The following is a 20,009-nucleotide window of genomic DNA, read 5'->3' as shown; positions in this document are numbered from 1 at the left end:
TCATCAATGGACAGAAAGTTCCACAGAATGGAATATAATCACGTGCTATCAGAAACCACTGAACTTGACCCCAGGTTTAAGAAGTTAGCCTTCAGTGATATAAGAGCAATTGATGAGGCTCTTCAAAAAATAGCCTCAGCAGCAGGGAGGGACAGCCCCAGCAGTCAGCTGGCTCAGGCACCAGGAAGAGGAAGAGGGAGCAGAAGCACCAGCAGTAGTGCCACAAATGTCTGCTGTTTGACGAGAGAGCAACTGGGGATGCAGCATGAAGGAATCCCTTAGCAGATGCCATAATGGAGATCCAATCCTATTTGGAGGAGCCCCTCTCTCATAAATATATGGTCAGCATTGCTGTGTGCTGCTGGTTATAACATGGCAATAAAGAGAGAAAATAGGGACCAGTTTAATGTTTTAAGGGGAATGCTGCAGTTTTGCACATTATTTATTTTTCTTTGATATGGTGCAATATTCTATTATGTTTTTCAGACTGTATTAATTTTGAATTGTTACATTTATATGCACTTTGTTTATATACATTAAAATAGTTGTACTTTAAATGCACATGGGTAATAGCATCCTTCTTTCTTACATTCATTTCAATTTGTGGGATGCTGCAGTTTTGCATATTGTAATTTATTTTTATTTGATATGGTGCAGTATTCTATTGTGCTGTTCAGATTGTATTCATTTTGAATGGTTAGATTTATATGCACATTGTTAATATACATAAAAAGTTATACTTTAAATGCAAATATTTAATAGCATTCTTTATCATAATAAACCAATGCATTTTTAAATACATTGTGGTAAAGGTAGAGTATGATTTCATTTAATAGTTTAATTAGAGTTGTTTTAACACCAATCATTGTCAAACTATCGCAAACTGTTTGACTTGAAAAAATACAAAACCTATATACAGTGGGGATATATATTGGCTGGGTCTGGCTCCCCAGGGGATGGGCCTGGTCTAGTGATGGGCATTCCAGTTCTTTCCAGTGAGCCGGCTCATTTGGCTCAGCTCACCAAAAAGAGACGCTCTTTTGGCTCCCAAACGGCTCTTTAAAAAAATATATATATATAAAAATATATATATATATATATATATATATACAGTGGAGAGAACAAGTATTTGATACACTGCCAATTTTGCAGGTTTTCCTACTTACAAAGCATGTAGAGGTCTGTAATTTTTTATCATAGGTACACTTCAACTGTGAGAGACGGAATCTAAAACACAACTCCAGAAAATCACATTATGATTTTTAAGTAATTAATTTGCATTAACACAAAACTAAACAATTGCACAACACCACTACATGTAACCTTAACGTTTTTTCAACAGACTATTGTATTTGTTGATTTAATCCGACTGTATTCATTTAATGAGTAATCCAGGAATGTCACGAGTTAATGGACACGTGAAAACAGCAAATCCACAGATCGCAATCACACTCTATAAACAGTACCGTATTTCAAAGAACAGCGCGCATACCTTTTTAATTTAACCACACCCATTTGAGCTATGACGCCTACCAATAAGATCCTTTCTATTTAGTGTAAACGGAAGTGATCAAAAACTATTTCCACGTTAGCATTGTTATTTAGACGTTTATTATCACCATGAAACTCAATATCAGTCCTTTAACTGCATAGCGTCACATACTTACCCAATGTAATTTAAAATTCGCGTTGATGCCAGGACTTGGTTAATAGATATTATTTAGGTAACGCTAACTAGGTATAGTAGCTGATCACGTTAGCTAACAATGGCTAACTGTAACGATATGGTTTTTCACACTCAAATAGCCTCCATCATGGAGGTGCTGGCGAATGCAGCCGTGGCAGAGATCTGTAAACTCGTAGACGACGACTATGCAGTGTTTCGTTTGGAAATAACTCAAAGCCAGAAAGATAACAGGACATTGCGGAGGAAACTACAGCTACTGGAACTGAAGATGGCACGGGAGCGCGCAGAGGGGACAATGCGAGAGCGCGCCCTGGCAAGTCGTCCCAGTAGTGTCAAGTTCCTCGACCGACACAGAGGAATGGCAAGAGGTATATTTTGCAGAAGGCTGTCGCCGTTCATAAACTTAATTGCCCCTTTCCTCCCTGCACACGTGTTCAGATGTTACACATAATTGGGTCTTGGTCAGTTTTTAGTTGGTATGCAATATTTCAAATTCCCTGATTACGAGCCATCTAGCGCAAAGATTCAATATCATATTCTAAACAAATGCACACGACTTGGATGCAGAATAAAAACAGGTCATCTTGCCAGACGATACCGACCCTACTATTACTATTGTTTACAATGAGCTGCACTGGGGCTCCAGTCATGGTTAGTAAGTGTAAATAACATTTTATTCAACATGCTGGAATGTAGAGACTATTGTGTCTTTTTTGGGGGGCTCCAATCATGTTTACATTAAGACACCAGCACAAGATATGGTCGGAAAACATACCTCAATGCAGGGATAGGATATGCCACTGTACTTGACCTTTAATGGGTTTCCAGCCGCATACAAGCCCAAGATCACCATGCGCAATGCCATGCGTCGGCTGGTGTGGTGTAAGCTCACCGACATTGAACTCTGGAGCAGTGGAAGCACGTTCTCTGGAGTGATGACTCAAGTCTCACCATCTGGCAGTCAGACGGACAAATCTGGATTTAGTGGATGCCAGAAGAATGTTACCTGCCCGAGTGCAGGGTGCCAACTATAACGTTTGGTGGATGAGGAATAATGGGACTGTTTTTCATGGTTTGGGCTAGGCCCCTTAGTTCCAGTGAAGGGAAATCTTAATGCTACAGCATACAATGACATTTTAGACGATTCTGTTCTTCTGACTTCGTGGCAACAGTTTGGGGAAGGCCCTTTCCTGTTTCAACAGGGCAATGCCCCCGTGCACAAAGTGAGGTCCATACAGAAATGGTTTGTCAAGATCAGTATGGAATAACTTGACTGACCTGCACAGAGCCCTGACCTCAACCCCATCGAACACCTTTGGGATGAATTGGAACGCCAACTGTGAGCCAGGCCTAATCACCCAACATCAGTGCCCGACCTCACTAATGCTCTTGTGGTTGAAATTGAATGGAAGAAAGTCCATGCAGCAATGCTCGAACATCTAGTGGAAAGCTTTTCCCAGAAGAGTGGAGGAGCAAAGGGGGGACCAACTCCATATTAATGGCAATGATTTTGGAATGAGATGTTCGACGAGCAGTTTTGGCTATGTAGTGTATCACAGCCAACGTGACATGCAATTCCATTATGGCTAATGCTAGCTAGCATGAGGACGAAAATGGCAGTTTTCTGGGAAAATGAACACTATTTCAACCTTCTCGATGAAGCAGTGTGGATAAAGGTCAGATCTCGAGTACTGCACTGACCCATAACTCGTGCCGGCTCCATGGTGTCTTAATGTAATCATGAAAAAATGCAGTAGTCTCTACAAGCCAGAATGTTTATTAAAATTATATTTACACTTTACCGGTTGTTCATGCTGTTGGTCCTTTTGGCAGTAGGAGATAAGGTATCCACAGGAAAGGGTTGTTTACCCTACTTTTTGCGGCGCGGTAGGTTCTGTCACTTGTATTTTCATTCTTTTGACACGTACGTTGACCGAAGCACATTTCCTCGGAATCAGCTGGAAGTGTTTGCCGTTCGGTTATGCTCGGCCATATTGTCCAAGTATTGGTCAAGTGTGAATTGCATCAGTAGGCCGGGGTTTGATAACACTTCCCTGTGGATATTTTGTACCAGATTATCACCGACATAGGGACAAAATCAGCAGAAAACAACTAAAGTAAGTTGAAATGAAGTTTGTTCAACATTCTGACTTGTAACGAGACTGGTCAGGCATGCTGAGCCTACATGTTAGAGACGAGTGTGGAAGTATTTCACCCTCAGATTCTAAAAGAGGCTATTATAACCAGAGCCATTGATTTTGGGGTTGTAATATGCTTACACTGTTATATTAAGTAGGACTTTCATACAAGCCTTAAAATGAGAACTTCTCCATGTTCTGCAACCAAATTGCACTCTTCGCCCTCATTTGCAAACACAGAAAAGGGTCTATACCGTTGAGCAGACAGTAGCCAACACAACCTCCTTTTTTTCTCCCAATCACTTTCTCAGGTGAAGGAAGTCTCACTGGAGGCCACAGGAGCTTTGTTAAACCAATGAAGCACAATTCATGGAGAGATGACCAACCAATTACTGTTGATGAGGGGAGTGGAACCTCAACCCAGCATGTTATCATGATAGAGGTTAGTGTAATAGTGTTGCATAAAATTACAGTTACTTTGTAATCTGGTCCGTTTATTTCAGAAAGGCTCACCTCAGCTATTCACTTGCTTACATGTACATCTGCCAAAGGGGAGCTTTTGAGACTTCCCTACGACATTGTTATCCAATTCTACAAATTTACCGGTAATAACCTCCTCTCTTTTTGTGTCAGTCTGCAGATACAGAGACTGCAGGTCCTGGGGTCAAGATGGAGAGGTCTGAAGGAGAGGAAGACCCACGGCACAGCAGAGACATCCAGACTGGAACGCCCTCTGTAGCCATGGAGGACCCCACCACCGCCCCAGCGCAGCCCAGGACCCGAAGCAGCATCACTGAGGTCAGTGGAACGCCGAACGCCGTCCTCAAGTCAGAGACAGACTCCAATACTTTAACTGTAACAAAAAGGCTCTTACACACAGGATCTGACCACAGATCAGACCCAGAGAGACTGGGGTTGGGGACACTGGGCTGTCCTCCTGCTCCCGGTTCAGAGTACTTACCCGTATTTCATCAGAGCCAAAGAACGGCTAATTCCCGTGGAGATGGTGATGCGTTAGACACTGGTGGTGATGATCCATCTTGTTCTTACACTACAGAAATGGACCCTGGAAACATATCCTTGGGTTTAGAGACACAGACTGATCTGTCTAGAGGGGACTGGAACCAGTACAGTAGTGGTGTATACTCTGAAGGGTACCTAGATAAGAAAAGGGAGGTTATAATCATAGATGAGGTGACTGTGAAAGTGGAGGGTGACGCTTCTCCCACACGGAATGCAGAAAGTCACCTTGGAGATGGACACTCACAGGGCAGAGATTTCTTAGATTATAGGGAAAGCTTAGAGACAAATCCAACCATTGTAACCCACTCTCCTATACACAAGTTCAGGGATCGCGACCCAGTGTCCACGTCGATGGAGCCTTCCGATTCACCCAGCCATGTCCTTTTCGATCAGGTATTAAACTCAAACGACAGGACTAGAGCCCAGGCTCAGGGAGGGGGAGCCACATCAGGCAATGTTAAAGAGAAACGGTTCCTCTGCATGTTCTGTAATAAAGGCTTCAGCAGCCCCCAGAAGGTGGAGTTCCACCAGAGGGTCCACACAGGGGTGAAACCCTTCAGCTGTACCCAGTGTCAAATGCGTTTTGCCCAGGCTCGTGACCTGAAGAGGCACCAGAGGGTCCACACAGGTGAGAAACCCTACAGCTGCCCCCAGTGTGAAAAGAGGTTCTCCCGCCAGGACCATGTGAAGATGCACCTGAAGGTCCACACCGGAGAGAGGCCATTTGCCTGTACACACTGTGGGAAGAGGTTCTCAGAGAGGAGCTACCTCAGGATACACCAGCAGAAAAAACATTTCACTCTATAACAGAGAAAGTAACTATTTCACTCGATAGCTTCTGATGTTTAGATCAAACTCCGCATTAAAGACAAAGATTAATTTTCATTGTTGTCAGCAGAATAGATCCATAGATGTGTTTAGAATATCGAGAGGAACAGATATCAGTGTTGAATATTCCTTGGTAGAATACTGCATCCAGACATGGTAGATATATAAGCCAATGTAACTGTATAACTTTAGACCGTCCCCTCGCCCATACCCGGGCGCGAACCAGGGACCCTCTGCACACATTAACAACAGTCACCCACGAAGCATCGTTACCCATAGCTCCACAAAAGCAGCGGCCCTTGCAGAGCAAGGGGAACCACTACTTCAAGGTCTCAGAGCAAGTGACGTCACCGATTGAAAAGCTATTTAGCGCGCACCACCGCTAACTAGGTAACAGTTTCACATTCGTTACACCAACAAAGTCTGATACATGTTGTGGTTGTACTGTGTGGGCTATATGATGTTCACAATGGCCTATTTAATTACTTCCATTCAACTACCTAATTTTTTTCCCAAGACACTTTTCATGAGAAAATTAATGCAATTTATCAAATTCATTCAGATTATTAGTTGAGATGTGTATGTGTGGTTTTCATATGGTGTATTTAAATCTTGTTTATGTTTAATAAACACAAAATGGAACTTTTCATTCTAAGCCTTTCATTTAGACTCTTAGTATACATCACATCTGATCTCACCCTATTCTGCATACACACGATATTATAACCAATATACACTTACTAAATATACCCAAACACCTACTGTGTTTTTTAATGAAGTCATTCTGTAACCACAGTATAGAACTCTGACGTAGTGGGGAACATAAGTAACCATTTCAATGTAAATATTTTCTGCGGCTCAAAATGAGTATCAGCCAGTAAAAATGTTTGATTTACTTGCAGTTGACAAAACACTAAATTGTCGCTGGTCTCATCAGATTATATCCTGGAACAAGTTCTGCATCAGCCAATTAAAATGGTCGACGTAGTTGGATGTGTTCCAACACTTGTTCATGGAAGTGTCCTTAACATACCGCAGTCCATCTGCACGTTCTGATCATCAAAGCAACTATCACGTTTATTTGACTGACTGATCAAATTGCTCTCTGTGTAAATTGCCTCGTCTGCGTAATTGACGCAGATTGTGACAAGGCTTTGAATCTCATATGAGCCCCCCCCCCTTTTAAATGTAGATTTAAGTGTATTGTGTTAGTGTGTTGAAAAGGGACGTAGCCAACAGCTTGAAAATGCAGAGCTGCCTCTTAAGAGTTGCACACAAACACACAGCTATTTGTGCATCTAACTTTCCTACGGTGTGTTTGTAAATCCAATCTGGAGTGCCAAAGTGCCCTCTGGGCATTTGTAAATTGTCGGGTTGTTCGTTTGTTGGAAATTCAAGAGCGTTGTGCTCGCGGAGCGTTCAGAGAGCATACTGGACGCTCTGGCAGAGGAGTAGGGTTGATCCAGGTTTCTGATCTCACAACGGCAGGCAAGCACCCAAGCTAACCTTCATTTAACTAGGCAAGTCAGTTAAGAACAAATGTTTATTTTACAATGACGGCCTACCCCGGCCAAACCTTCCCCTAACCCAGATGACGCTGGGCCAATTGTGTGCTGCCCTATGGGACTCCCAATCACGGCCGGTTGTGATACAGCCCGGGATCAAACCAGGGTCTGTAGTGATTCCTCTAGCACTGAGATGCAGTGCCTTAGACCGTTGCGTCACTTGGGAGCCCGAAAGTGAGAGAACACCTCACTCTGTCCATTTTACTCTCCATGGCAGAGCTGGTTAGGCTGTTTTCCTTGTATCCAGAGCATTGGTGACTAAACTGCTCCTGGCAACAATTTAATTACGCTTTTTCGCTGAGGTTTACTGACACCGGCCATATTCAAGGGGTGTTGAGCGTCAGTTATTCTGAGCTTTTGCACACTCGGAGGAGAGTGCTCTGAAATCGGAGTAGATAGGCAGAGCGAATTTATGAACGCACCCTTAGTCCTGAATGAATTGTGAATAATGATGAGTAAGAAAGTTACAGATGTAGAAATATCATACCCCCAAGACATGCTAACCTCTCACCATTACAATAACGGGGGTGTATGATATTTGTAACTGTAACTTTCTCACTCATCATTATTCATGATTCATTCAGAATTATCCGTAATGATGGTAGCATCCACATTAATGTAGAAGAGTTTAGAAACATATTCTATTCTTATTTACAATAAAAGTGACTCAAATGACACAATACATTATTTACCATTTATTTATATTGGGCACAAAATTCTCTGAAACGCAACCAGAATTAACAGCAATGCATCCAACAAGTTTGTGGAGTCACACGATTGATGTAATCATTGCAGGCAAGGAATATGGAACCAAATACTAAACTTTAGAAAACTTTAATACACATAAGTGAGGGGACTAATGTACAAAAGGTGCTCTAATTTCTAAGCAGTTCACCCGATATGGATGACAATAACCTTAAATCAAATCTAATGGTCTTCACTTTAACCTCAGTCGTGTGGTCAGGTGCCACAAAGGGAGTCCTCGGAAAATTCCAATTGGCTCAGAACAGGGCAGCACGGCTGGCCCTTAAATGTACACGGAGAGCTAACATTAATAATATGCATGCCAATCTCTCATGGCTCAAAGTGGAGGAGAGATTGACTTCATCACTACTTATTTTTGTAAGAAGTGTTGACATGCTGAATGCACCGAGCTGTCTGTTTAAACTACTAGCACACAGCTCGGAGACCCATGCATACCCCACAAGACATGCCACCAAAGGTCTCTTCACAATCCCCAAGTCTAGAACAGACTATGGGAGGCGCACAGTACTACATAGAGCCAAGTCAACATGGAACTCTATTCCACATCAGGTAACTGATGCAAGCAGTAGAATCCGATTTAGAAAACAGATAAAAATACATCTTATGGAACAGCAGGACTATGAAGAGACACAGACACACATACATGGATGTTGTATTGTAAATATGTGATTGTGGAGTAGTGGCCTGAGGGAACACACTAAATGTATTGGATAAAGTGTTATGAAATGTAATGTCATGTAATATTTAAATTGTATATAACCGCCTTAATGTTGCTGGACTCCAGGAAGAGTAGCTGCTGCATCGGCAGGAACTAATGGGGATCTATAATAAACCCCAGGAAGATCAGCTGCTGCCTTGGCAAGAACTAATAGGGATCCATAATAAACCCCAGGAAGATTAGCTGCTGCCTTGGCAGGAACTAATGGGGATCCATAATAAATACAAATACAAATACACTGCTCAAAAAAATAAAGGGAACACTTAAACAACACAATGCAACTCCAAGTCAATCACACTTCTGTGAAATCAAACTGTCCACTTAGGAAGCAACACTGATTGACAATAAATTGTCAATAATTTCCACAACAGGTGGAAATGATAGACAATTATCAAGACACCCCTAATAAAGGAGTGGTTCTGCAGGTGGTGACCACAGACCACTTCTCAGTTCCTATGCTTCCTGGCTGATGTTTTGGTCACTTTTGAATGCTGGCGGTGCTTTCACTCTAGTGGTAGCATGAGACGGAGTCTACAACCCACACAAGTGGCTCAGGTAGTGCAGCTCATCCAGGAGGGCACATCAATGCGAGCTGTGGCAAGAAGGTTTGCTGTGTGTGTCAGCGTAGTGTCCAGAGCATGGAGGCGCTACCAGGAGACAGGCCAGTACATCAGGAGACGTGGAGGAGGCCGTAGGAGGGCAACAACCCAGCAGCAGGACCGCTACCTCCGCCTTTGTGCAAGGAGGAGCAGGAGGGGGACTGCCAGAGCCCTGCAAAATGACCTCCAGCAGGCCACAAATGTGCATGTGTCTGCTCAAACGGTCAGAAACAGACTCCACGAGGGTGGTATTAGGGCCCGACGTCCACAGGTGGGGGTTGTGCTTACAGCCCAACACCCTGCAGGACGTTTGGCATTTGCCAGAGAACACCAAGATTGGCAAATTCACCACTGACGCCCTGTGCTCTTCACAGATGAAAGCAGGTTCACACTGAGCACATGTGACAGACGTGACAGAGTCTGGAGACGCCGTGGAGAACGTTCTGCTGCCTGCAACATCCTCCAGCATGACCGGTTTGGTGGTGGGTCAGTCATGGTGTGGGGTGGCATTTCTTTGATGGGCCGCACAGCCCTCCATGTGCTCGCCAGAGGTAGCCTGACTGCCATTAGGTACCGAGATGAGATCCTTAGACCCCTTGTGAGACCATATGCTGGTGCGGTTGGCCCTGGGTTCCTCCTAATGCAAGACAATGCTAGACCTCATGTGGCTGGAGTGTGTCAGCAGTTCCTGCAAAAGGAAGGCATTGATGCTATGGACTGGCCCGATTGAGCACATCTGGGACATCATGTCTCGCTCCATCCACCAACGCCACGTTGCACCACAGACTGTCCAGGAGTTGGCGGATGCTTTTGTCCAGGTCTGGGAGGAGATCCCTCAGGAGACCATGCGCCACCTCATCAGGAGCATGCCCAGGCGTTGTAGGGAGGTCATACAGGCACGTGGAGGCCACACACACTAATGAGCCTCATTTTGACTTGTTTTAAGGACATTGCATCAAAGTTGGATCCGCCTGTAGTGTGGTTTTCCACTCCAAATCCAGACCTCCATGGGTTGATACATTTGATTTCCATTGATAATAGTTGTGTGATTTTGTTGGCAGCACATTCAACTATGTAAAGAAAAAAGTATTTAATAAGAATTTTTCATTCATTCAGATTTAGGATGTGTTACTTTAGTGTTCCCTTTATTTTTTGAGCAGTGTAGTTATTGTATCATTTCAAATCCAAAGTGCTGGAGTACAGAGCCAAAACAACAAAAATTGTCCCAATACGTTTGGAGCTCACTGTACCTCAGGGAAGTGTTTGATGCCCTCCCAGCTCCCCCCGTCCCTATCCCTCCACTCTCGCCAATAACCACCATTGGAATTGACCTATAATGGCAAACAAGGAATAATAATGACTTGTCCTCCTAATTTGTCCAGAACTCTTATTCATTTTGCAGCAGGTTTGCAAGTCACAAAAATAAATACAATTACATGTAGTATAGATGAATCCTTTCTTCCCACGTTTCCATGCCAAACTTGTCCCTCAAAACCTCCCCTCACAGTTTCCCTCCCCCCTTTACCCCCCCCCCCCCAAAGCCAAGCTCATCACATCCTCCCCCCTTTATTCCACCCAAGCTAAACTTGTCACACCCTCCCATCCTTGCCAAGCTTGTCTCAACTTCCCTTCCTTGCACACCCTTACCCACCCAAGCCAAGTCTGTCCCAACCTTTTTCCCTTCTTCTCAGATACATTTACATACATCGACTTACTCATCCATTCTCCTTCATTCACACATACGGTATGCATCCACACACCCATTCACCCCCTACCCACACGTATTAATTCACCCTCCTTCACACTCCCATTCATCTGGACAGGCACACAAACATACACCCACACACACCTACACTCACGCCCAAACACACACACATCCATAGAACAGTTGGTTCCACTTTATTTGAAGGCTTCATAAAGCCTTGATATAGGGTTCATAAACACTGCATAAATGGGCAAAAATCTGTCATCTTTAATCGTATTTCATGCTCTATAAAAGATGTATAAATATGTCAAACAGTTATGCCACATTATGAATCTTTATAGAGCATGATATATGGTTATAGATGAGATGCTTCACAAATATGTAGTGTTATGATGCCTATATGAAGGCTTTATGAAGCTTTCATAGGGGGGCACTTAAAAAAGCGGGACCAAATAGTTATTTACATGCTATATTTCCCCTTTTGTATTATATTTTCAGTGTCCATGTAGCCCATTGGCATCGGCTACTTCTATTGTTACTTCCTAGAGAAGAATAATTACTTGGGGAAAGTAGATTATATATTTTATTGGGGGAGGGGGAAATAATATTATCTCAATTTACCATAAGCTGATCATAGGCATCACCGTATGTAGCCTAGTGCGCTCATAGTTTTTTCCTACTTCGTCCTTTTCTTAGAACAGGGGGGCTCCCCTTCTTCAATTGGAAAGTTTTCTTGTAGCTTGATTAGGGCTTCGTCGGCGCTTGTGAATCCCATCCTTTGCGTTCCCTTCCATACCCACAGCACTGCCGGGAAGCAGAGTTGAGATTTGATTCTGACTGTCTGATCTGAATGTATTCCTTGCGTTTTCTCATCAGCCTAGCAGACAGGTCCGAGACGAATCGAATGGACTGGCTGTGGATTTTGATCTCCTTTCCCCCATGTGCTTTCAGAATGTTGACTTTGGTCTGATAGTTCCACAGTTTGAAGATTACCATGCAGGGATATTTAGCGTTCTCCTGTTTCACGCCCAATCCAGATCCTCTGGTGCTATATCCACAGCAAGTTCCTCTGCTGTCAGTTTGACCACGTAGCTGGAAAGGTGTCCTTTTTCCTCGTCTTCTGGTACAGACAGTATTCTCATGTTTCGTCCCATTCTGTTTTCTTGCTGGTCCAATTCATCTTCTAAAGTTTGCAACTTTGTTTCCAGCAGGTTCATTTTTTGTGTGTTGTTCTTTCATGTGCATGTCTGACACAATAGGCTACTTTCTTTTCGAGCAAATCTACTTTTTTAACAACATATTGTAGCAGTTTGTTTAGGTGTGCATTGAGAGCATTTGAGCTTTGCTTGATATTCTTTAGCTGTTCATTACTCTCGTTTGCATCTCCTAATTGCTCCTTGTCTTTTGCTCTGGGGGAAGTAATGCCTTGTTAGATTTGTGTCGCCGCGCCGCTTTACCAAGTAATTGGCTTGCGTTTGTATATAACTGACCGCTCACACTTTCCCAGTCGCTTGGGGATATATTGATCTATTTGATTTTAGAGACTTAATTTAAACTTTAAACTTATTGTTTGCCTTCTACATATAACCACAGTTTTGTCAGTACAAGACGGAACTTGTCACGCCTGTCATAACTCTCCTGTGAAGAGCTGAAGGATCAGGGTACAGTGGGTCCGCTCTACTGCGCTCTCTCTCTCCCGCAGAGGTGGAGGAGGACTCTTTATGTCGGTCGTAAAATACTCTGCTTCTGACTCTGTAGTATCGAGATTGGAATGTGACTATGGAACACAGAGACACTTGGACATCAAAAGGTTGAATAATTTAACAGTATTTCGGTATTCCAAGCGGTTGGAGTGGTCCGTGGACACTTAAGGAACAGTCATGTCGAGTTTGTTTCATTTGGTGACCTCATGAAGGACAGGAGACACACATTACTGTTTCTTTGTTTGCATACACTTCTCAATTATGGGGTTTGCATCTGAATGTTGTATTAAATTAATGATTAATCATAAGAATAATTTTGGAAAGATAACAATGTGATCTTAGTCTTCTAAATGAGAATTGTTTTTCATAGTAACTTATGATCAGTCAGTGGCCACACCCCCATGGGAACAGACACTACACGGTGTCATGGAACGCCCCCTTTTCTGCTCCTGTGTAAAACCACCCGTGACGCCCGTACATTAGACCAGAAAACATGGAAGCTGTCGCTATATGTTGAAATGGTTGGCAACTCTACCAAAGGACAAGACCAGCGAACATGGAGATCATTCCCACGTTGAAATGGCTAAGAAATCTACACACTAAAGAACAATTATTCAGGCTGCAGCTGTTTAAGTACTATAGTCTGGTAAATGCAACCGGCCGAATGACCGAATGGTACTCTGACGTATCCATTATAACAAGCTACAACCAGAGACTTTGATCTCTGGTGGACAAACTAGAGACTTTGTGTCGACAATCTATTCAGCAGACGGACTGGCGATCGCAGAGAGGGACAACAAAGGCATACACTTGTAAATATGTAAATTGCCATTTCTTTTCGAATGAGCGGTTGTTCATGTTCAAAGTATTAGCATTTCCATGAGTGTAGTTATCAACTCTGAATTTTCCCACTCTTAAGCTTTCCCCACCCCTTTCCTTTGTCTACCAAGTCATCATATTGGCTTAGCCCACTAGGGACTTTTCTTTGTGTCATGTTAGTAACCAATGTATTATCTTCTGTGTGTGTGTTTATGTAATTCTGTGATTGATTAGTTAGTTAGTTAGTAAATAAATAAGCAAATTTGTATATCACTATTCATGATTTATGATGATAGGGTTCGTGCAGATATCCAAGGGTTTGCGACATTCTGGAATAAGATTGATGAGGTAATAATACATTAATATAAGTCTGCAATCAATAAGATAATAAAATATCTGAAGAGTTATATTTGGGAAATTGCAACTCTATAAACAACATTTTCCTGTGGTGCCCCAACTTCTTAGTTAATTACTATTCCGTGATTAAACGAATCACGGAATAGTAATTAATTAGAAACTTGGGGCAATAATTACACAGATAATTGATTTGATAATATAACAGTCTTCACATTTAATGACAGCAAACGTTGCGACACACCCCATGCATCCTATCGGTACGCGCATGCATGGCAATTACCTTGTACCGAGAGTTTGTGAGTTCTAACATGTAAACTAAGGACCTCATTTTTATTTTTTTTCATAAAAGCACATGGATGTGTATGAAACAGGCAAACAAAAACGTCGAATTTTGTCATATATGCAAAAATATGAGACTGGGCTTACTGAGGTGAGCACACTATGAACTACAGTCTAAATGGTATGAGGTCAGGGCCCGTATCCACAAAGCCTCTGAGTAGGAGTGCTGATCTAGGATCAGTGTTTCCTTGAAGATCATAAGAAATAGGATTATACGGAAAGATCCTAGATCAGCACTCCTACTCTGATTCTCTTTGTAGATAAGGGCCGAGGTCTTGATTAATTTTGTGGGACCATGGCTTTTAAATGATCAAACCATTAAAGAGTGTCAAGTAGTCAAATCAACTAACATGTTTGCATAGTATAAAATAAATTGACATGTTGTTTGCACAGTATGCATAGAAATCCCCCATTGCCCAATCAGAAGATAGCAGGTCACTCATATCAGATTTCTTGATCCAACATCCTCTCACTCTGTATCTCTTAGTCAGTAGACATGGAGGATGGGAAGCCTGATCTGCTGCTGGTCAAAGAGGAGACAATAGAAGACGAACCAGAGAGCATTGATCTGCTGAGCGGACTAAAGATGGGGGCGCAAGGTATGGGAGAAATACACTACCGTTCAAAAGTTTGGGGTCACTTAGAAATGTCCTTGTTTTTTGAAAGAAATTTACTTTTTTTCTTCTCCATTAAAATAACATGCAATTGATCAGAAATACAGTGTAGACATTGTTAATGATGTAAATGACTATTGTAGCTGGAAACGGCAGATTTTTTATGGAATATCTACATAAGCGAACATAGGCCCATTGTCAGCAACCATCACTCCTGTGTTCCAATGGCACATTGTGTTAGCTAATCCAAGTTGATCATTTTAAAAGGCTAATTGATCATTAGCAAACCCTTTTGCAATTATGTTAGCACAGCTGAAAACTGTTGTCCTGATTAAAAAAACAATAAAACTGGCCTTCTTTAGACTAGTTGAGTATATGGAGCATCAGTATTTGTGGGTTCGATTACAGGCTCAAAATGGCTAGAAACAAAGAACTTTCTCCTGAAACCCTTCAGTCTATTCTTGTTCTGAGAAATTAAGGCTATTCCATGCGAGAAATTGCCAAGAAACTGAAGATCTCCTACAACGCTGTGTACTACTCCCTTCACAGAACAGTGCAAATTGGCTCTAACCAGAATATAAAGAGGAGTGGAAGGCCCCAGTGCACAACTGAGCAAGGGGACAAATACATTAGAGTGTCTAGTTTGAGAAACAGACGCCTCGCAAGTCCTCAACTGGCAGCTTCATTAAATAGTACCCGCAAAACACCGATCTCAACATCAACAGTGAAGAGGCGACTCCGTGATGCCGGCCTTCTAGGCAGAGTTGCAAAGAGAAAGCCATATCTCAGACTAGCCAATAAAACTAAAATATTAAGATGGGCAAAAGAACGCATACACTGGACAGAGGAACTCTAACACAACGTGCCATTGGAACACAAGTGATAGTTGCTGAGAATGGGCCACTGCACGCCTATGTAGATATTTAAAAATTAAAATCTGCAGTTTCCAACTACAATAGTCATTTACAACATTACCAATGTCTACACTGTATATCTGATCAATTTGATGTTATTTTAAATGGACAAGAAAATGTGTTTTTCTTTCAAAAACAAGGACATTTCTAAGTGACCCCCAACTTTTGAACAGGAGTGTACATATAGCCTACATTCAGTAATAGATCTTCAATGGGAATACTGATGCACCTGGCTATTATTATTTTTCTTCATTCATAAAATTAAATCAATGCAACTTATGTTCACCTACAAAAACACATTATAATGTATGAACTTGACCAGGTAATTGACAAAAAAAACACCATATGTAGAGTTTCTATTCTCTAACCTCTTCCTACAGGAGACTGGGTGGCCATCTTGGATACCCAGACCAGTGCAGCCAAGAGCCCAGGGGACAACATCATTGATCAGGGCAGGACCAGAGGTGATATAGTGGAGGTCAGTGGATGGAACAGCATCCTCAACACTGGGCTGGGGAACAACACTGTTAACCACAACCAGAAACAGACAGGCGAACAAAAAACAACATCCACACTTAGTCTCCATGACAACAGACTGGCTGAGAGCAGGGCGAGGAGTGGATTTGGTGTGCAGGGCGGGGACGGGGAGGTGTCCATATGCGGCGGGAGAGAACAGACACAGCCTTGGCTAGTGATTTTCCGGCCTGCTCCTATTGTTGTGATTCAGAGAGACTGATGGCATCTCAGGTTAACCCTCTAACAGGTGCCGCCTTCAGCCTGCCTTCTATAGGATACTGGTGTCCTATAATGAGGAAATAGTGCCCTAATTACTTGATCTAAAGTAGTAAAGTATTCCAAAAATGTATTTAATCCAAGCGAGGGTAGCAGATGTACAGAAAAGGGAAAGTGTTACCATAGTGAGAAAAAATATTCTACTTTTTAGGTGTATCAATTTGTGCAATAAAAGTAGTGTATGACCATTTTGTTGAAATTAAATACAGTGCTGACCGACTTGGTTATTTTTGTAACATTGCAGGGACTGAGTTTCAACACATGGACATTAAAATTTAAAAAAATACAATGGCTCCATATTGTTAGGTACTTGAATCAGTATTTTAGACATAGGCTTGACTGTGGTTAAATGTGTCTTATATAAACCTTTATGCTTTTCGGTACAATATTTGTTTTCAGTCTGCAGCCCATGAAGACCTGCTGATATCCAGTGTTACTGGTGGGAGAGAGTGGACCTCTGAGGTGGCTGGCCATAAACCCTGGACCCGGATCAGGACCCTGGATCAGGAGCCTTCGCTCTTCATTCCTGAGTCGGAACCAGGACACAATCGCGAAGTACAGAGACTCCACCACACAGAACACAACCAGTGGACAGGTGGACTGAACAACCTCAGTCCTGGTGGTCATCAGAGAGACAGAGGCTCCAGTCAGGGATCCAGTCTGCAGTCCAGACCCTTCTCTTCACAGTCTCAGTGCAGGGATGAAGCAGGGCCTGGAGCTGATAGGGATAGACCCTCCTGTTCCTATGATATGAACAGAGCAGGTCAACCTGGGCTTCAGCCTTCACAGAGAGAGGTGGGAGACCCCCCTGGTGGTAGTTTTTCAGCAAGTCTGTCTTCTCCTTCAGGTTCTCATCTAATGCCTGGTGACTGGATTCATGGAAAGCCTGGGCCTGGGTCTAACCTTCCTCAGTTTCCTCCTGGTTACCCCACCAATACAGACAGGGTCAGGATGGGTGTACAACACGAGAGGTACCTAGCCTATAACACATCACATAATCCCAACAACACCCAAACAATGGCTAGAGGTCAGGAAGGGAGCTCAAAGACTAACAATCTGAGGGTGGTTCTACCTGCTTCTACCTCCTCTGGTGTCATTGGGTCACAACATGGGAGGCCGAGCATTAGGACGGATGCAGACAAGCCGTATGCCTGCCCCACATGTGGGAAGAATTTTGCTAAGGCAAAATATGTGAAGCAGCACCAGACCATTCACACCAATGAGAGGCCCTTCAAGTGCAAAGTATGTTACAAGAGCTTCTCCTTCCTGAGTATCCTTATCAGACATAAGAGTGTCCACAATGGGGAGAAATCATAGCAGTGTGGCTTGAGTTTTACGCAGGGGATATCTGGGAACTATTCTTTAGCTTAAATATTATTATTATCATGTGAAGTGTCTTGGGGTAAGATAGTTTTTTGGATTACTAAATCCCTCAGTATCTGGGTATGCTGTCTTTCTCACAGGATACAGACTTCTTGTTTGGTGTGCTGGCATAGCTATAACACTGTCATTTAAGTCTAACACTATATTCACACTTTGAATTTGGTTTTGCCTGTGTACTATTCATAACAAAAATAATGTCCCTCTTTTATATAACACCTTTATAACACACCCGTACCCCCAAAAATTATTTGGCATAATCAAGAGGCATCTGTTTCTTTATGTACTAAAAATAGATGATCTGTTACGGTTTTCTTGCGGTGAAGGAGAGGAGGACCAAAATGCAGCGTGGTTATTATTATGCATCTTTAATAAAGATGAAAACAAACAATACAAAAACAAGAAACGTAACGTGAAAACCTAAACATCCTATACTGGTGCAGACTAACACAGAGACAGGAACAATCACCCACGAAACACTCAAAGAATATGGCTGCCTAAATATGGTTCCCAATCAGAGACAACGATAAACACCTGCCTCTGATTGAGAACCACTTCAGGCAACCTTAGACTTTTCTAGAAAACCCCACTATACCACAATCCCAATACCTACAAAAAAAACAAGACTAAACACACCACATAATAAACCCATGTCACACCCTGGCCTGAGCAAAATAATAAAGAAAACACAAAATACTAAGACCAGGGCGTGACAGAACCACCCCCCCCCCCCCCCAGTTGCGGACTCCCGGCCGCACACCTAAACCCATAGGGGAGGGTCCGGGTGGGCGTCTGTCCACGGTGGCGACTCCGGCGCGGGACATGGACCCCACTCCAACAAAGTCTTAGTCCCCTTGCATCGCGTCCTTAGATTGGCGACCCTCGCCGCCGACCTTGGCCTAGTAACCCTCACCAAGGGCCCCACTGGACTGAGGAGCAGCTCGGGACTGTGGGGTAGCTCGGGACTGTGGGGTAGCTCGGGACTGAGGGGTAGCTCGGGACTGAGAGGAAGCTCAGGGCTGAGAGGAAGCTCAGGCAGGTAGTTGGCTCTGGCAGATCCTGGCTGGCTGGCGGTTCTGGCAGATCCTGGCTGACTGGCGGTTCCGGCAGATCCTGGCTGACTGGCGGATCCTGGCTGAATGGCGGATCCTGGCTGACTGGCGGATCTGGCGGATCCTGGCTGAATGGCGGATCCTGGCTGACTGGCGGATCTGGCGGATCCTGGCTGACTGGCGGATCCTGGCTGACTGGAAGATCCTGGCTGACTGGCGGATCCTGGCTGACTGGCGGCTCTGGCGGATCCTGGCTGACTGGCGGATCCTGGCTGACTGGCGGCTCTGGCTGCTCTGGCTGCTCCATGCAGACTGGCGGCTCTGGCTGCTCCATGCAGACTGGCGGCTCTGGCTGCTCCATGCAGACTGGCGGCTCTGGCTGATCCATGCAAACTGGCAGCTCTGGCTGCTCCATGCAGACTGGCGGCTCTGGCAGCGCTGAACAGGCAGGAGACTCCGACAGCGCTGTAGAGGAGGAAGGCTCTGGCAGCACTAAACAAGCGGGAGACTCCGGCAGCGCAGAACAGGCGGGAGACTCCGGCAGCGCTGTAAAGGAGGAAGGCTCTGGCAGCGCTGGACAGGGGAGGCGCACTGTAGGTCTGATGCGTGGTGCTGGCACTGGTGGTACTGGGCCCAGAACATGCACAGGAAGCCTGGTGTGGGGAGCTGCCACCGGAGGGCTGGTGCGTGGAGGTGGTACTAGATAGACCGGACCGTGCAGGCGCACTAGAGCTCTTGAGCACCGAGCCTGCCCAACCTTACCTGGCTTGATGCCCACTCTAGCCCGGCCGATACGAGGAGCTGGTATGTACCGCACCGGGCTATGCACCCGCACAGGAGACACCGTGCGCACCACAGCATAACACAGTGCCTGCCCGGTCTCTCTAGCCCCCCGGTAAGCACAGGAAGTTTGCGCAGGTCTCCTACCTGGCGTAGCCATACTCCCTGTGAGCCCCCCCCCAATACATACCAGCACCTCTCCGCTTTCGCTGCCTCCAGTTCTTCTTTGGG

General features: G+C 44.1%; 2 protein-coding genes across 4 annotated transcripts in view; both read left to right on the top strand.

Annotated features, from left to right (window-relative positions):
• LOC124001609 (oocyte zinc finger protein XlCOF7.2-like) overlaps positions 1–20,009 on the top strand; it is a 95,937-nt gene that overhangs the window by 53,250 nt on the left and 22,678 nt on the right. The window lies entirely within an intron of this gene.
• LOC124001645 (zinc finger protein 205-like) lies at positions 1,516–18,329 on the top strand. 2 transcript variants are annotated; one of them, XM_046308620.1, is made up of 6 exons: positions 1,516–2,055; positions 4,137–4,267; positions 4,459–4,623; positions 14,734–14,845; positions 16,155–16,252; positions 16,966–18,329. In XM_046308620.1, the coding sequence occupies exons 1-6, from the start codon at positions 1,767–1,769 to the stop codon at positions 17,881–17,883; spliced, it is 1,713 nt and encodes a 570-aa protein (XP_046164576.1). In that variant the 5' UTR covers positions 1,516–1,766; the 3' UTR covers positions 17,884–18,329. The 2 variants fall into 2 exon arrangements, with proteins under 2 accessions (XP_046164576.1, XP_046164577.1); XM_046308621.1 differs by lacking the exon at positions 1,516–2,055 and adding an exon at positions 3,526–3,804.

Source organism: Oncorhynchus gorbuscha, linkage group LG17 (genome assembly GCF_021184085.1).
Source record: "Oncorhynchus gorbuscha isolate QuinsamMale2020 ecotype Even-year linkage group LG17, OgorEven_v1.0, whole genome shotgun sequence".
In the NCBI taxonomy this organism is placed as follows: Eukaryota; Metazoa; Chordata; class Actinopteri; order Salmoniformes; family Salmonidae; genus Oncorhynchus; species Oncorhynchus gorbuscha.
This window is presented reverse-complemented; position numbering and strand designations above follow the sequence as displayed.

Coding starts and splice junctions, on each gene's coding strand:
- LOC124001645 (XM_046308620.1), top strand. CDS start 1,767: ATGGCTAACTGTAACGATATGGTTTTTCACACTCAAATAGCCTCCATC. Junction 4,268..4,458: donor AGCATGTTATCATGATAGAG/GTTAGTGTAATA, acceptor TTTTTGTGTCAG/TCTGCAGATACAGAGACTGC. Junction 14,846..16,154: donor ACTAAAGATGGGGGCGCAAG/GTATGGGAGAAA, acceptor CTCTTCCTACAG/GAGACTGGGTGGCCATCTTG.